The sequence below is a fragment of the Acipenser ruthenus genome, chromosome 2 (assembly GCF_902713425.1).
Source record: "Acipenser ruthenus chromosome 2, fAciRut3.2 maternal haplotype, whole genome shotgun sequence".
NCBI lineage: Eukaryota > Metazoa > Chordata > Actinopteri > Acipenseriformes > Acipenseridae > Acipenser > Acipenser ruthenus.
The window spans coordinates 111845620-111863916 of record NC_081190.1 but is presented as its reverse complement, the minus strand read 5'-3'; the positions used below and the strand labels follow the sequence as shown (position 1 = coordinate 111863916).

At 38.3% G+C, this 18297-nt stretch overlaps 1 protein-coding gene across 1 annotated transcript in view; it reads left to right on the top strand.

The window, feature by feature from the left end:
• Nucleotides 1-702: 702 nt before the first annotated feature.
• The window catches only part of LOC117409308 (Krueppel-like factor 3), a 28587-nt gene continuing 10992 nt past the window's right edge, over nt 703-18297 (top strand). The window contains exons 1-4 of the mRNA XM_034015139.3: nt 703-907; nt 9417-9483; nt 13801-14302; nt 14895-15021. Coding sequence (XP_033871030.3) covers nt 9418-9483; nt 13801-14302; nt 14895-15021 — 695 coding nt within the window. The 5' untranslated portion in view covers nt 703-907; nt 9417. The remainder of the gene's footprint in view (nt 908-9416; nt 9484-13800; nt 14303-14894; nt 15022-18297) is intronic.

The following is an 18297-nucleotide window of genomic DNA, read 5'->3' as shown; positions in this document are numbered from 1 at the left end:
GATCTGTATATCATGTTAGATTTCAAAATGTCACATTTTTTAATTCTTGGTAGTTTTGCATTAAGTATATTGGAAAACTACAAAGCGGAATGTAATTCATTATGTTAACCTTATTTAGCAGGCTTAATTTGACTTAATGAAGTAAAAATTAGTTAATTTTATAGGGTGATGCAAAACGTTTGTATATAGCTGTAAGGTAGGGCCTGATGTGTTTTTTTTCTCAGTTGATATAAAAAGTTGGGTTACAGAAAGATTTTTTAATCTGTTTGATACATTTTTTCTGGAGTTACACTCACATGGCAGGTAAAATGTAAAAACGAGACGGTGAAATGATAAAAACAAATTGAGATAAGAGAAATTTCAATGAGTTCAACTTAGCACTATTCTTGTGAAATCCCGCACGACCCCCATCGCTCCTTGACCCTGCTTGCCAGTACACCACTTTCTTAGAAGTATACATTTTATTTATAGCGGTAATGGGATGATTCGAGATTCGGTTCGGTAAAATAATAGTAATACGTGCCATTACCCGTGTACTCATCGCCGCTTTAAGAGTTCAAGCAGTCATACTTGTATGCTTGTTTACACACGATCATGTCCTTATCTCTCATCTACCAGTGTTTTAAATACTGTATATATTTGCAGAGCAACGCCCTGCGCAAGTCAATACTTTCTTAATTATTTTGCCAGTAACAGAACCGCCTGCTCGCTTCTGTTTAGCTGCTCCACCCTCTAGACACCCCGCCCGAGATAGACGGTGCATGTCACGTGATAGTAATAGCTTACTAGGTCCACCGTTTAGAAAAATCGGATCACTTTAGAAACTTTGCATTACCACTCAGCGAGGAACTTTGACAAGGGAGAAGTTATCACTAGCACTGCTGGACTGGAGGGAGTACCTCTTAAAGTAAGTTATATTTATTTAAGTTAGAGTTATTTTAAAGTAGAAGTTTTGTTTATCACCTTTGATTTATTTGTTTTAATTATGTTTGCTAATTCTGTTGCTGATAATGGCAATCCGGTTTGTACTGCCTGTGACTTGAAGTACCTTGAGAGTACATCGGGTGGTATATGTTGTGATTAATACATAAACAAAATAAAGTAAAATATAAGTATTTTTGTAAATATATACTTATGTTTGATACTGAGCTAAGTTTTACAGTGAAGCAGTCGATGGAACTGCACATTTCTATAAATGCTGTAATGTGGTGGTACAGGTCAATATACAGTCTATTACAGACAGTTGCTGTACTTTCCTTCACTCCCGCACTCACGCAGCTGGGCTTACACAGTAACTAGTGGATCAAGAACGTTGTATTAGTCTGGCGAGTTTTCGGTGTATCTGGTATTGAGTCCTAAGTGAAATGTCCTGAGTTTATTGAATGTTTTGCTTCTTAGTGTTACGTTGTAATTCCCTAGTTACATGAACCGTATTGTGACACGTGCCTATTGTTTTGATTTATTGGGTTATTTTCATTATTTATGGTATGACTAACAATGGGTTAATTGAATGATCTACCTTATTGTGTACATCTTTTAGAATTCAAAGAACCAACACAAATTCAGTAGTTAAGACAGGAATAGGATGACTAACCCCAACAATACTGTACTTACGTCTGACTACTGTCTTAGCTCATCTGCAGTCTTTCAGAATGTAATCAGTCTACAAATGAGCAAATGTGTGTGCATTGAAACATAATCAGTTATTACTCTGTCAAATACCTTGAATGAAGTCTAAGGATTTGTTTGTATTTTAAAGAAATGCATTTTCCTGAACATCCTCTTCCTGCGCTATATTGTGCAGAATTTTAACTGTTAAATGAATGGAATTATTATATGTACTGTATGCATTGTACATTTCATATAAAAAACTTCGCAGTTTCATCATTATTATAATACAGTTGCAGGCTGTGTTAATTAACTGATTAATTCATTAATTAGTTAGTTCATTAATTAAGTAAAGCATTCATTTGTTGAGATGACCATGATGATAGTTTTGCAGGTGCTGACAGATCTTGCTCCAGTGTTTAATCAATCTTCATGAAAAATGGGTTTTACCTGAAAGAGTTCTTGAAATCCTAAATTCAAACAATCCTATGGAAATATGAAACGCTCAATACCAGCCATCCAGCATAATATCAAAGTATATTACCATGCCACTTTAACCCCGTAATAAACTTGCTAGTATACTGTATGGCATTAGCACATAATATTTTAATTATGGAACTACATTTTTAATTAGGGGCAGCCTGTCCAGTTACATAGAGTGGAACATCAGAACTGATCTCTTGGTCACTGCAGTAGTAGAGGTGGCCTCGCATCACACTGTAAACCGACAGCCAGTTGTGCAAAAAGAATAAATGGTTTTGTTAAAAAAGAAAATGGCATTGTTACAGTTCCAAACTTTCTAAAAATTGTAATCCGGTTATACAGTTGTAATAGTTTGTACATACGATTTACCTAATGGGAGAAGTTTTCTTAAATCTTATGTACAATACTGTGTCATTTTTGTACATATTTCATTGAATTGCTGTGGAAATCATGCATGTTGTAGGTTTCTACTGTAATTAAACTTCATTGTGCTGTTTTTAAACTATAGGTATGGCTTTAATGTTGGTTTTAAAATGACTGTGTTCTAATGTATTTGCCAATAAAAGGACATTTTAACTGGCATGATTGTAATTATCTATCTCTTTCTATCTCTATCTATCTATCTATCTATCTCTATCTATCTATCTATCTATCTATCTATCTATCTATCTATTAGTAGGTAATGTAAACTAGCAATTTACTTTGTAAACAGGGTATGTCCAATATGTGGGTTTCTGCTCACATCCAGAAAGCTAACACCTCCGCCCTCTCTTGTTTCAGCTGCCTGTGTAAATAGGGCCATCAGGGCAAAGTCAATGTCTCTCTTTGCTTTGGCTTCACCTAACCCCTGCAGCCCTGTTTCCTGGTCTTTGCTTCAAGGCTGGGGTTTGCGTCAGACATTGCAAGTGGCACATACATGCTCTTGTCCTGTTTCCAGACCAGATCTCTGGAAGAACAGGCAGGGTCCCAATCAAAAGATGCCTGGCACTCCTGCAAGATGTCAGAACCCCACCCTGTCCCTGCTTGGCACGCACACATGCACACACACACGCACGCTGTGTATGCTTATTGCTCAAGCTGACTGTTTCATGCTACATAAGGGATAAGTTAACCTTTTCACCCCCAGGTTTGCAACATGTTATTAACAAAACCCACTTGTATCACTGTTTTGAGATGTTTGCTTTAGGTTATTTTATTTTTCAAGATAACTAGAACTCACACACCACTTTATCACTTTTAATTGTACGTTTTACACTAAACAGCTGATTTTTTTTCCAAACAAATTATTAGAAACATGAAGTAAAAAGCTTATTGTACTGTATATAATTTATTTTGTTATGTTTTTTTGGTCTGTTATGGTAATGTCATTTTGTAATCTGCAAAGAAATCGGGTTTTGGTAAATAGCTGTGATCTTTTCCAGATATTACTGGTAAGCATTTGCACTATAAGTGGGTGCATTACTGTAGCACCATAAGAAGGAAACACAGTTTACCTTTGGAGCTTGACCCTTAACTTTTACTTGTTGAAGACTACAGTTTAATTCTATTTTACATGTTCTCCTTCTCCTGCTCAGAGTACTTTTCTCTTTCCACATATCACACTAGTCTTTGTCGGTCTGTAATTGGTTAATGTTCTTGTTTTCACTTTGCTAAGTTCCCATCCCAGGTGGGCGGCAGTGTGGGGGGCTGAGACAGGAAACCAGGCAGCAGGCTGCACTGATAAGGAAGGGTATTGTCTGAGGGAGGTGGAGGCTGCTCTCTGTTCCCTGAGGTTTCTCTGCTAGAAAGGGGGCTCAGACAGGATACTGCAAGCACAGCTTTCTCAATATAGCAGAAACCGTTATCAGTCACTTCCATTGTCTGCACAATTTGTGGGTTCTGGGTTCTGTTAACTTTCCACACACTTTAAGACCTTGTTTTTCAACTTATATGTGTGTGTGTGTGTGTGTGTGTGTGTAAGATCTTAAAACAGTGTTTTGTACAGTGACTGTAAATATCCAGATACATACTGTACAATGTTGTATTACATTTTATAATTAAGTAAAGCTTTGCCACTAAGAACCTGTTTGTTGATTCACCTCACTCAGTTTCTTCTGGTTAACGAACCTTACTACCGATGTACCAATACAGAATGGGGAAATTCATAGGTTGCAAGTCCCTAAACTTTCCCTTCCAGGAGGGTTTTTTTGTCTGTGTAGATGTTGTAAACAAGGTGAGACTGCGTGAAAAAAAAACCTTTTGATCTAATTGTGCGGGTGTTGTTTTTTTTTTTTGTTAAAGAAAAATTTCTTCATCTACGGATTTAAATTTCTACTGTAAACTTAAATGTATTTCCCAAGCATATCATTCACTATTATATCGCATTATAATATGGTTTACAGGTAGTACAGTACTGTACTATAATTGTGTCGCAGCTGAGAGCCACACTGGCACATTTAAATCGATCTCTTTATACGTGGAGCGGTGACATGTGATTTGATATTTCAAATATATATAGTGGACTCCTACAGTATTTGTATTGGGGTAGGAGATTAATAGACTGAATCTTGGATTTAGCAGTAAACAATGCCATTGTAACATGTGTTTACATTAAAGAATACTGCTGAATTCCTGTAAGATCCTCCCCCCTCCATTTACTATTGCACCTGCCTGCTTATACAGTTGATTCAGACATTCATAAGAACTGGGCGTGGATGAAATATCGCTGGAAACCAAAACTAGTCCTGTTTGGACACATCTGAATGATTCAGCAGAGCACTCCAGGGCATGGTGCAAGGGTGTGTGGGTGGTGTCAGATGTTTAACAAGGATATATAGGTCAAAATGTTTGCCAACTGGGTTGAGATCACTTTAAGTTTGAATTATTCTTCCTGATGTAGTGCATGGAATGAAACGCTGACAAAATAACTCGGATTGACACGTGCTCAAAGACTATTCAGCAAATAGTTACACTGTACTATTTGGCTTTCGGTGTGTTTTTGTTTTTCTTTGTTCCCCAGCACAACTTCTATGCCTTATTTATCCAGCAATGCATTTGGTTCCACAGTTTTGCAAGGACCTATATTGGGGGTTTTGCGATGTCATCATGGAATGCCGTAGCACAATGATGCATGCAAGTCAGTACTTGTAGTGGAAATTATCAGCATTATCTAGAATACGACTTTAAGCGACAGAACTGTTTGCTGGGTGCTGGAAGAGAACTATGTACAGTATTCAGAAGAGGAGAAGAACACTACTTTGAAATTGCATGCATTGATGAATCCTTTAAAATACTGCATCATTGGGGCTACAGTCCAGGTCCTGGGAATTGAATGACTGTATACAGTACGTCTACAGACTGAGCTACTGATTACCATGTTCTCTATGGACGTTTCTTAAGCATGCACATTATTCATCCACTAAAGACAGATTTAAATGTAAAAATGAGCAGGTTTGCAACCTAGCATTTCATAGCTCCCAATTACTGTTCCATTGAGGTGCAGTCACTCGATAGAAAGCAACTGCTAAGATGAAACCCTGTTACAAGATACATTGGAATTTGAAAATAGGATCTAATGTTTTGCAGTATGGTATTATGCTCTTTGCAGTAGGATAGTTCTGTATTGTCATACGGAATCACACCCACTGGGTGAGGCAGACAGCTCCCTGTTTATCAGATTTCCCCTAAACCAACACCGCCCAGCTTTTCTGAACATTCTTTCTGTGAACCAGCTCCTGTTGTTGCCTGCTTGTTTATCTTTTCTGACACCTGGTTTGTAACGTATTGTGCTTCCGCTTACTACAATACAACACCATATACGCGCCCAGTGTTCACTGTCTCTAAACAAACTGATACCCATTACAGGCCTGCTACAGTAAATGACTTGCAGCACATAACATGACCGTGATGCAATTCTGTCATTCTCAAACCTCGTTTATTTTGTTCTTCCCTAAAGTAAACTGTATTTTTGACACTTCATTGCAGCATTTACAACTACTGCAGTTGTGCAAATTTTGCATATTTAGTTGGTGGGTTTGTGATTTTGTTTTGTGCTGTTCCTCGTTTGGAACAGAGTGCCTGCCTTAGTGCCTGCAGAAAGATTGTTCAGAAAGAACTCTGGAGATGATCTGCAATAGACCAGTCACTGATAGTTAAGGAATTTATGACTCTGAGTTTAATCATTATAGCGTGAACATTGCTCCTCTGGAGGTAGCTGGACTTTGTCAGCATCATCAAAAAAAAAAACATTTAATTTACTGCATATATAGGGGCTGGAGAGGAGGGCTATAATGGAAAATTATTGACCCGAGGGAAGACTATTGTTAACAACAGGGGGGCTTTTCCTGAAGCTGAGGAGCATTTCATTTTCCACTGTGGCTGAGTCTGCAGTACATATTTAATATTTGAATCGGTCAAGAAAATAAGCGAGGCAAGGTTGGATAGTAAATATGACTTTATATATTTTGCTTAAATATAGCTGATACAGCATAAGTAAATACATAAATAACATAAATAAACAGCAGAAAATGTTTTTTAAGTTCTGCTGCATAATCCAGTTTATATCCCGGCCGTCATGTTTGTTTACATCATTGAGTCAGAAAACAGTGACAGTGATGTCTTAATCACCATTTTAGTGTTTGGAGCATCTTCCTTTTGTAGTATGTCTTGTAATACATTTTTTGTTAAGTCACAGAATTGGTGTGTTTTCTCTTGTTATGAGGAGAGGAGTGAAGATGAAAAGCGTTCCTTTGAAAAGGGGTGGGACTCGCAGTGATGTGAACCAATCACATGACAGATTGGAGACTATTGCCCACAGGTGTAAAGCTGAGGGCAATAGTTCTATTTTTCCTCCTAGGATGAGGTTTTAATCAATCACAGGCCAGAATTTCCAACTACTGATTTATATATATATATATATATATATATATATATATATATATATATGTGTGTGTGTGTATATATATATATATATATAATATATATTCTGATTTAAATGTAGGTCTACTATGTGATAGTTTGGGCTATTCAATCTATTTAAAACAATTGGTAGGTGTTTATTTTTTTAAACAATTATTTTTATATATAATTTTTAGTCGAATAAACCACTACACAATAAGACCGTTTTGCTACCTACTTTCCAGGCAAGTAACAAATCCTCGCTTCTTCCTTAAAAGTTAACTTCTAGCCCTGATGGTATATATTTTTTTGTTTTTAGCCCATTAAGTGCTATTGTCCTCATTTGAGGACAGGCTACTTTGTAATTTTTTGGAACATGTATAACTGGCATCTATCTCTTTTTAACTATATTGTTATGGTAACTTACAAAAGTTGCAAAAGTTACATCTAAATGTAATGTAACAAATTAAAGTTTGTATTATGATTTTTTTTCAAAGAAGAAAAGTCTGTTTTTCTACAAAGATCAACAGCCCTGAGCTAGCATGCTATTTTAATGGTATTGACTGAGACCGTTTTGAAATGTGTCTTAGTGGCTCTTATGTGGGATTGCTGTCGGTTACTAACGTGGAACACAACAACACAAATGTATGTTCTGGTTCTAGTCAAAAACATTCAACTCAATCCTACAAATACCTACAGGGCAAATCTTTCTTTTATTGCCTGTTATTAAACGTTTTTGTTCCAACACCCGTATGTTAAAAAAAAAAAAAAAAATGCTGTCCGCATTGTAATTGGTGGGTTGGTATGCAGAATGAATGACAAGAATGCACAGTACTGCTGGTTTTGAACCAGACTTTAGTAAACACAGAAGTTACTTCACCTAAATTTGATTTTAAATGTTTTTAATTCCGAACCAAACAAACCAGATACAAGTCAAACAAAAAAGGCTAACGGTTCACAAATTCTACAGAAGACTAAGTTTTAGGACTGAGTCTTCAAAACTCTGGCCAACTCTAAAGTCAGTCAAGGATAACAATCCTGCCAGAGAAGAAAAATAAACTTTGAAGTTCACTTTTCCTTTTATCTTGAAAGGTTGTAGCACTGTACTGGCACTGCGCTTTCCTGTAGATGATTTCTATAAAACGCAGGTCTTTGTTATGTTCAGTTATATTTGTTTATATAAATATACGTCTTATTGTGCAGTGCATATTGCCAATCAATCAGTGCGTTTAACATGAGCATAAGAATTCCGATATTTTTCGGAAAACTACATTTTCCGAAAACTAATTCCGATATCAAAAGTCATGTAAACACAGTTTTCGGAAAATGTATCGGAATATTCCTTAGGTCAGTTTTCAGAAAACGGCATCTGAAATTTCCGATTCAATTCCGAAAACGAACCAAATGCATATCATGTAAACGCACTTTTCTGAAAACTTATTCTGATAGCGTACTGCACATGTGCAAACTTTGACCTTCATTCCTGCACGTGGTTTTAGAAAACAGAGAAAATAATAATAATAATGTGTAGTCAGTCTGCATGGATCCATTTGCGCCGTTATTGAATCGTATTTTGTCACATACTTGTACTTGCTAGAACCGAAGTCATTGTATAAGTTAGGGATCAAGTAATATTTGTCCGTATGTATTTTTTAATAGCATACTGAAGCAGCACATGTTTTCCAGCTTTAAAATGACATGATAATTTAAAATAATGTCTGCAAAAGAAACTGGTAAGAACGGATGAGCTGTTGGAAAGACTGATTGCACATTGTGGGGAATCTGAATAGAGGTATAGGATAGTAATCTTTGAATTTAAGACCTGACACTTCGATAAAGCACTATATTGGATTGGTCTCCGTTCTATCGCAGAAAAAAATGTCCGGTCTGTTCAAATCCTAGGGTACTACAGTACTTTGCATGCAAAAATATCTTGCGTTTTCCGAAAACTTCAATCCATGTATACAGCTGAATTCTAATTAGACTTTCTATCGTTAATCATGTAAACACAGAAAAGTGACGTTTTAAGAAAATCAGTTTTCTGATTAAGTTTTCGGAAAACGCTTAGTCATGTAAACGTACTGATTCAGGTTATTGTCTGTCTCTGGGTGTTGAACTAATGATGATAGTTGAAGCTTTGATTGCAATTATTATATTTCAACTTTTTTACGCAATTCGTAGAAAAAGCCTTAATGAAATGCCTTCAGATAAAAATTGACGTCACCTCTGGAAGTTACAAAGCCATTATACCCCCAAGAAAGGTTTGAGAACCTCTTACTTACAGACTATCTATTCTAATATCTATACTAATTCAGAGGGGAAATATATTGAATGCAGGTTATGCCCCACTCCCCTGGCCAGATTATGAACTCCTTGCCTTTCTGGTTTAAAAAAAATAGGCCTCTAACTAAACCCGCATTACTTTTTTCTTTCTACTTTGTTTTTTGCAGTATGTGCAAGCCGGCAAAATTGCTCATGTATGACTACTTGCCTGTCAAACAAGAACCCATGGAATCGGTGAGTAAAAATAATGAATTCTTTAACAACATCTCTGTTAAAAGCAACATGCTGTGGCTGCCTTGCTGCTTTGTCTATATAAAACCTGTGTAGAAGAGCACTCTTTTGTAAAAGTCCCCTACCACTTATTTCCAGAGGGCAGTCACCTGCAGTGTTACTGGTTTTACCAGTATTCCTGTGTCTAGGGTCACCTTTACAGTTCCTAAGAACATATTCTGCATATTGAAAGCTTTTAGAATTTGCATACGATAGCATTTGTTTATAGTATAATGCATAGGGGGGGGGGCGAACCTTTGGTTACAGTTAAGAAAATACTTCCTTGTTGAAAACTGGCAGAAGAGCAAGTCTACAAACAACTCGGAGGTGGCAAACCCAGGGATAAGCCACAGCTTGAATTTTATTAAAGCATTTTGTAGTACAGGAAGGAATAAATCTAGAGTGACAACCAACGCTCTATGGCTTTCCCAGGAATATCCCTAAAAACACTGTAGATTGTTGGTTGCATCCACAGGGATTTCCCAATTCTGTAAAGTGCTCCAATCAAATCTAGCTACGGCTTTTCCAGTAGATATAGGTTGATGAAATCAGCCCCTTTGCACCTTGAATGACGCCAAATAGGCAACTGTATTATATGGTCACAATATGAATGAAAGGTTATTATAACACAATATTACCAGAGATCATTTGAAGCTAATGGGGTGTGCAAAAACATATTGGACTTCCTGTTAAAATAAATCCTGTGAATATAATGTTGTTTGACTACCAGGTGGCAAAAAAAAAGAAATGAATATAGATAAGTAAAACACTTTTAAAATTGTAACTTCTTAAAGCTAGCATTATGTACTGTACATGGCCCTGACTCGCAGTGTTCATTTAATTTCTCACTGTGCATTTAAACAGGAGGCCTTCATTTGTGTCCCCTTCCCCATCACAGGATTATTCAAACGCACCAATGCTTAGAAACAACCTGCTGGGTGATAGCCGGCTGGAGCCGCTGCATGGTCACCCACAGCCGCTGTCTGTCTCTGCCTCCCCCAAGTTCAGGCCTGTGCCCTTGCCTAACCAGGGTGGCACTCGCCCCCCACTACCCAAACCATTGCCATCTTCTCCACTTCATCATGATTCACGCCCGTGGTCACTAGACCAAGATAAGAAGCCCTAGCACTGTAGCACGTGGAGTTACTTATCATCTCAACAACCATGTTCAACCATTAATTGATAAAGTAATGCAGGTAGATTTCCATGTTTCTCAAAACAACTGTTTTGTCAATCGGTTCCCCTGGCAGTTTTGGTCAGATTTCAAGCTCAGAGAGAAAAAAAGAAGAAAAAAAAAACTACAAAAGAAGGACACAAATACTTTGTCAGGATGTAGCGAAACTGCAAGCGGAAAGAAAGAGCAGATATGTTCAAGGGGTACATTTACTCCAGACTTACAAAAACATCAATTGACCTTCTCTTTTAAAACCAGGTCAACTAGTATAACATCTATAGAATATGTATTACTAGGTGGCGTTGCATACAGTTATCTCTCTCTCTCTCTCTCTCTCTCTTGTCTTCCCCGAATCTCCCAGTCTTTTCCACGTATGTGCCATCGCTCCCCCCGCCCCTTACACAGACCCCCGCTCCCCATGTCTTTCCTGCAACCCCATTCCCCTGCATGTACACACACACACAAAGCAACCCCTTCATGCACACACACACACACACACACACACACAATCCTAATTCTCTCGATCACTACAGTATTTCTGTATGTACGATTGTAGGCTATATATATAAATAAATACATTATAATTAAACTATACCAAATCGCGTTTTTATTTACAACAAAGGGAAAAACATGTTTTTGCTGACTTTATAAGCATTTGGCTGACACAGTATAGGTTACCGTCATGGTAAATAAAAAATGTGATTTGGTATAACTTAATGATAACGCTAGTAATAATAAATGAATCAGTGTTATAGCAGCAGTTTTAAGTATTCTGTAAATATTTTGTCTAATAGTTAAAAAGTGCAATGTGGGGCTGTCAGGTCTTGTTTTCAAAAAATATCGGCACGGACATTATATACAAACCAATGGAATACCGTGTGTGTCTAATAGAGAGAGAGAATACATGCATGCTCCAGTCATATGTGGTTTTCACAATCACGTCGCCTTAAGTTCTAGCCAAAATTGTAGATATTTATTACTGCCATAGCCTTATCTTTTCGCCAATTGATTCGCCCCATTGCCACTGTACTTTATGCATCCATGCATCCCTTCCTGCGATGTCATCGGGCAGTGTGTTCCGGGCTTAAGGTTACATATTGTTAAAACAAGTGAAATTAAATTCACATTGCTTTTAAATTCACAAATAAATAGTCACAAGAAGCACTGCACGTTAAGATATTAACATTATATTCGAAAATCAACATAATTTCGGAAATCACGTTAGCACGATTATTTAATAACGAAATAGGTATAACGACCTCTTGAAAATGCCAAAATCAATGCTACATACCGAGTTCTTGATTTAACATTGGACTTATCATTTACAAACTTTTGAAAATCCTGCCCATTATGCTCTATTTAGAAAATATGCAACATCTACAGTGGCGCTTTTGTTAGCAGTTAGTGATGAGTATGCTTTTTAAAGGTCTTTAATGAAAGAGGGAGAGAGACAATATCATAAAAAACAGTGACTTACTGTTCTTCAGACTGTAACTATAACAGTATACCCTGCAGGGATGTCTGAGGTTTGGGTGTTAACTTGGCAAGACTTTCACAAGTTGATAGATAAGCATTTTATACTTCTACCAAACAATAAAGTAATACACATCTTGAATACTATTCAAAAGTATTAAAATTGAGGGTAGACATTACATGTCCAGATTTCTTTCAATTGTTTTGGGCATGCAAAGAGCCCTTGAGAGTGAAGAACTCTAGTGGTGACCCTTCTCTCAGTCCTTGAACTCCTACCCACACTCATTCTTTAGCAGCATCTACTGTGGTTCATAATAAATGTTCTGTCCAAGGAAAGACCCAGATGTCACTGGGCAATCCCAGTGAAAAAAAATACCAAAACTTTCCTGTATGTATGCATGTATTTGTCTGTGTTTACACTTACAGATAAAAATAAGGATATAATTATGTAAAATCCTGGTCTGGAAGGAAGGGTGTTCGTTTATATGTAAAATGTAATTATCTACTTGCTGAATTCAAATAATATGGAGAATTCTGCCAAAAATATAACCAGAAAGTATAGACTGATGCTTGACAGCTTTATTTGTTTCTGTCATCCCCTCCTGCTAGTGTAAATGCTGAAAGAAGGAATCACAAGTTGCAGGTAGAACACTACAGTCATTGCCCATTTGTTCAGTGTGAGTCCTCTGTGGACACTCCTAGCACGGATGACATGGTGGAATGTTTTTATGTGTATGCTAAACAAATACTTGCAAGTGAACACAAGTTTGCCAAACATGAAAGTATCACCAGAACTAAATAGAAGCATAGAAATTGCCAAGTATTGATTTTCATTTTCTGCAGTCTACAGTGTGTGTAGTTGGCCCAACTTTGACAAAAGTATACTTAAAATATCCCAGATTCTTCCAAATTACCACAATCACAAGGGTGTAATATACCATTATAATTATATAGAGCAGTTGCAGGTCTCGCAATATAAATTGCACACTGCTTGTGGGATTAAAGCTAGGAGCAGCTGTAGAGAGTAACACAATAAGGTTCCCGGTCACATGTGTTTTGTATTATGTGAATAAAGATTGTGAAACCAAGAATATTCCTTATTTATCAATTTTGTGTTTTTCTAGATACTATCACTATAACCCTGTATACAAAGAGCATAAATCCTCTCCCTTTTCCTGTCAGGCCAGCTACAAATCCTATAAAATGACATATTGCTTGGTGTTGAAGATGCCTGTGGTCATACTTTTTATGTTAATGAAAAGTAAAATTAGATTAGAGATTATAGTGAATTTTTCAAATTAATCAATCTCAAATTAATTAGCTTTTTCTTTAAGACTAATAATACACCCACCTAGACTGATTACCTTGCTTATTAATGACCTACAAATATGTCTGTACGTAATGCAGGTAGAAAGTGACAGCGATGTGTTCCGGTAACACTGGTCGCAGCAATTAGGAATGGCAGTGGGTGCTGTAATCTAGATTAATAATAACATTGAACCAACGGTACTAGGTAAACCAACCAATGACCTTGTGTGGTGGTACTCTTGCCTTTGGCTTAAGTCTGTGTTTCTATATGACCATACCACCCTGTGCAGATTGTTGTTCTGATTTTATTTCATCCTCTCCCACAGTCATTCTATTCTGATTACTTAGCCAAAACCTTGGTGAAGCCTCCTGAGATGTACAGTGTGATGTATGCGTCACAGAATGGGCTGCACAGTAGACCATATCCGCTTCATGATGGACAACCCAATGGGAACCAAATGGAGCCGGTTGACCTTTCTCTCAACAAACGGAGCTCGCCACCCTCGTCGAGATGCTCTCCACCCTCGCCATATTCTTTGACAACCCTTTCCAACTCCAGCCTGTCCCACAGGGTCTGTATGTCTCCCTCAAGGTCGCCCCATAAAAGAACTTCACCTACTGTGTCGCCCCACTCTATGCCCTTACCCTTTCCCAGCATGATGAGCCCAATGCTGCCCGGTACAGGACTGACCAGCCAAGGAATGATTTCAGTGATACCATCAGTCATGGTGCAGCCAGTGTCTCTTCTCTACGCACCACATCTTTCCCAGCCGATTGTGGTTTCTTCCAGGATGAATGATGAAATGCGAAGCCTCTCCAGCATGCAAGGTAGATGCATTTTTGTGACAGTAGCTAAATAAACTGTTGAATGACTTCATCTGACACTTTACACTTAACTTTGTTTAAAGTCCACTTGCATTCTCCAAAGTAAGCATCAGATGCAGGGACCCAATTCCACCACCCCTCCTCCCCAAATTGATTTAGCCCCTGCATCACACAGTTTGCCTATTAGGCGTGCTCATTGCTACAGTTTAGGGGGTTTCTACTCTGTTATTGTGCAGGAAGCAAAACAGATACAAATGGGATTATCTGATGTCACACAAATTCTTTATGAATACAGCCAAGACTCAATTAAAAGTTGTATTTACCTATTGTTGAGAACCTAAAGTAGTGCATGTGAGTTGAAGCTTTGTGAATAGCATTGCAAGTAAATGGTTCTCCGATAGAAGGAAACTAGCCTTTTTTTTATTTACAAATTCTGCATTTTAAAACTGCCATGAATTATTTTAGCTTACATTTAAATAAAACATGTTTGTTGAATGCTAAGTCTAATAATTAATATAATATTAGCTGATACTGAAGCAAAAAAAGGATTTGTAGCCTATTTAAAAGTAATGTCTTTCTTGTTTTGTCACTCCAGAATTTGGAGGAGCGAGCCATGAAGTGGTGAAACAGATTAAATCTGAATCAAGAACAGAACATACACAGAAGAGTTACCATGAAGAGATTTCATCTTCATGCATGAATGCATCTGTGATGTCACATGAGTAAGTAATATTACTGTCATTTATAACAGAACAAATGGGCCTGGTATGCTGTTGGTGTACCTTTGTAATAGAATAAACACAGTATTTGATTTGCCTGCTTTTTTAGGGTTAGGGTTTATAACAAGCCTGTCTGAGGCCTGAGGTGGGCGTCATTGTACTTTATTTGATCTAGGTCTATACTAAAATGTAAGTTTAATGACTTGCTAATATACAGGGTGATTAGAAAGTAAGTTTACCACATCAACGGTAATTCTCTCTCTTGTTTAATAAAAAGCGTGCGCTGTGTAACTATGCATCCGAAACAAAAATAATGTTATGTTGCAACAAAGCTTGATCGTCTGAAAAAAGGAGTAACGCAGACATACCTCTGTCGTGAATATAGGTCGTCAAAAAGCACTCTATTCTGGGGCTTGTTGAGCAACCATGCGGCAAAGCAAAACTGATTAAAGAAAAAACAACAACAACAACAAAAAAACCTGAGGATCTGATGAACTTTTCATGTCGGGTTGATTTGGATAAAACCTTTTTCTGTTTCTTGTACTGCGTTTTAATTCTTTAATGACTAGGATAAAGGCAGAATACTGCAGAGATGAAATGAACAGGTCCATGTAATTCTACTTTTATTCACAATCTCATCTCATTAACTTACTCCAACAGTTTGTCTTTCATTTTTATTGTCCTTTCGCTATAATGAACCCCTCGATATAACGAACAAAAGGCTAGGACAGGTTCGTTATAGCGAGGGTGTACTCTGTGTGTGTGTGTGATTTTATTTATATATATATATATATATATACGCCATATTGTTTCAAATTTAAGAAACAGCCCAAATTTCCCCCCCTTAATTTTAGAAAAAAATAACACATCAAATAAACCTGCATTTGAAAAGATACAGCACATACGCACACGGAGGCAGTTAGCATTACAGTTATGCTTCTCATTTCCAGTCGTGATTACTCACACCTGCAGTCAGTCACAATGCTGTTTGTGTACTCAGGCAGTCATGTTTTTTGTTGGTGATTTTAATACACGCATTACTATACTGTACTCGATATATATATATATATATATATATATAATGTACTGTGAACCATATACTGTACAGTAGTGTAGCAAAGCAAAACTTTACCGCATACTTTTATTTATTTTTAAATCAATGTTGTCTCTGAGGCAGATCTCCCATTCCTTATTGAACTCTTTTGCTTTTAACATGTTGCATTCTGCTCATTATATATAGCTGTGGTGCTTGTAGGTTATAACCATAGTGCATTTTGAACCCTATCTCGGAGCAGGATTGAAATTGATCCCTCAGTAGGAGGTTTATAAAGGTGCTATCTTTACCACTATGTCACCTGTGTCAGGGGTTGCAGACATGAATGTCATTGATGATCTACCACAAAGGCCCATAATAGGTGCTCTAGACTCCCTCCCAACAATAGAGGAAATTGAGAAAGCAGTGGGTGCAATGAAGAGTGGAAAGAGTCCAGACCCAGATGGTATCCCGGCATCTCCTACCTCCACAGGGTTTTCATTAGCCCTTTGCGGGCCGTTGTCGGACCTGGTCCGACATTGCAATTATTCCTATCCGGTCCATTGTCGGACCCTGTCCGACATCATTATAGAAACGCAAAAAAAAAACGGGTTTCTTGTTGTTTTTTCTCCGGAAAAAGATGAGAAAGCCATTCAATGGCCGAGTGGGAGCGACAGGAGCCGAGACAAGCCGAAAAAAAAAAAAAAGGCGTATCTGATGATTAGTCATACATGCCCCTGGCATTACATAGGGGCGGTCATAAGGAAACAAGCTGAATGGTACTGTATCAGCGCAGAGACTATCACGGACATTTTAAACAGCGCGTCTAAAATTAACTGTGCGTGTGAAAATAAATTGGACCTGACGCACACTTAATAAATGGACTGCAGAGGGTTAAGGCGTGCGAGACAGGTTTTCTTGATCCAGACTTTCGAGATGCCAACATCATTACTCTGTTCAAGAAGGGCAGCAGAAATTATTGTAACAATTATCGGGGCATATCCCTTCTCCGTACCGCAGGCAAGATCTTCTCGCCTGTCTTGCTGAACAGGCTACAAGGTTCTGTCGCAGAGTATGTATTACCAGAAACGCAGTGTGGCTTCCGCAGAAATCGTGGCAATAGATATGATTTTCACTCTACGTCAGTTGATGGAGAAGGCTAGAGAGCAGAGGTCTGACCTCTACATGGTCTTTGTCGATTTCTCGAAGGCGTTTGATACAGCCATCAGGCACAATATAGAGTACTGGAAAAGGCTGGCTGTCCACCAGGGTTTATGAACGTCATCAAGGCCTTACACGAGATGAAAGTCAGAATCAGTGTTGACGGTGAACTGATGGAGGAAATCCCAGCAAGGAATGGGGTTAAACAAAAATGTGTGCTCACGCCTACCCTCTTTGGTCTCTACGCGGCAGGTTCAAACAAGCCTTCGCCTCCTGTGAGGACGGTGTTTACATCAGGTTTCGGGTTGATGGCGATGTCTTCAACCTTACCAGACTAAAGGCCTGATGTCCTTGCTGTGGGACTTTGCTGATGATATTGCCCTTGTGGCGCTGTCTGCACAAGCCCATCAGAACATCATGGATAACTTTGCTCTGGCTGTGCAGCAGTTCGGATTATAGTTAAACATCAGAAAGACAGAGGTAATGGTGTTGAAAGGATCCATCCTACAGTGCCCCATCATCGTAGAGGGGGAGCCCTTATCACTGACAAGGGCAAGTATCTGGGAAGCACTGTCACCGATTGACTGTGCTCTTGGCATGGAATTGGATAATCACATCCATAGTGCCTGCTCAGCATTTGGTCGTTTGTGGAAAAGGCTCTGTTCATCCCATGATATCACCTCCCAAACTAAGGTGGAAGTTTATTTGGCAGTGGTTATCTCTGCATTATTATATGGGTCAGAGACCTGGACCCTGTACAGGCATCAGATCAGGAAGCTGCGGAAGCTCCAACAACAGCACTTGTGTTCCATCCTAAATATCCACTGCACTGAGGGATTGACCAACGATGAGGTACTGGACAGGGCAGGCATGGTGGACATTGAAATGCTGCTGAGGCAACACCAGCTGGGACGGTCAGGACACGTAATGAGGATGCCAGACAATCGCATTCCAAAGCAGATCATGATAGACGAACTCTACCAAGGCAGCCGTTCAAAGGGTCGCCCTCTCCTTCGTTGGAAAGATACTCTAAAAGGTACATTAAAGCAATGTGGTCTTCCTATCCCTGGTTGGCAGGAACTAGC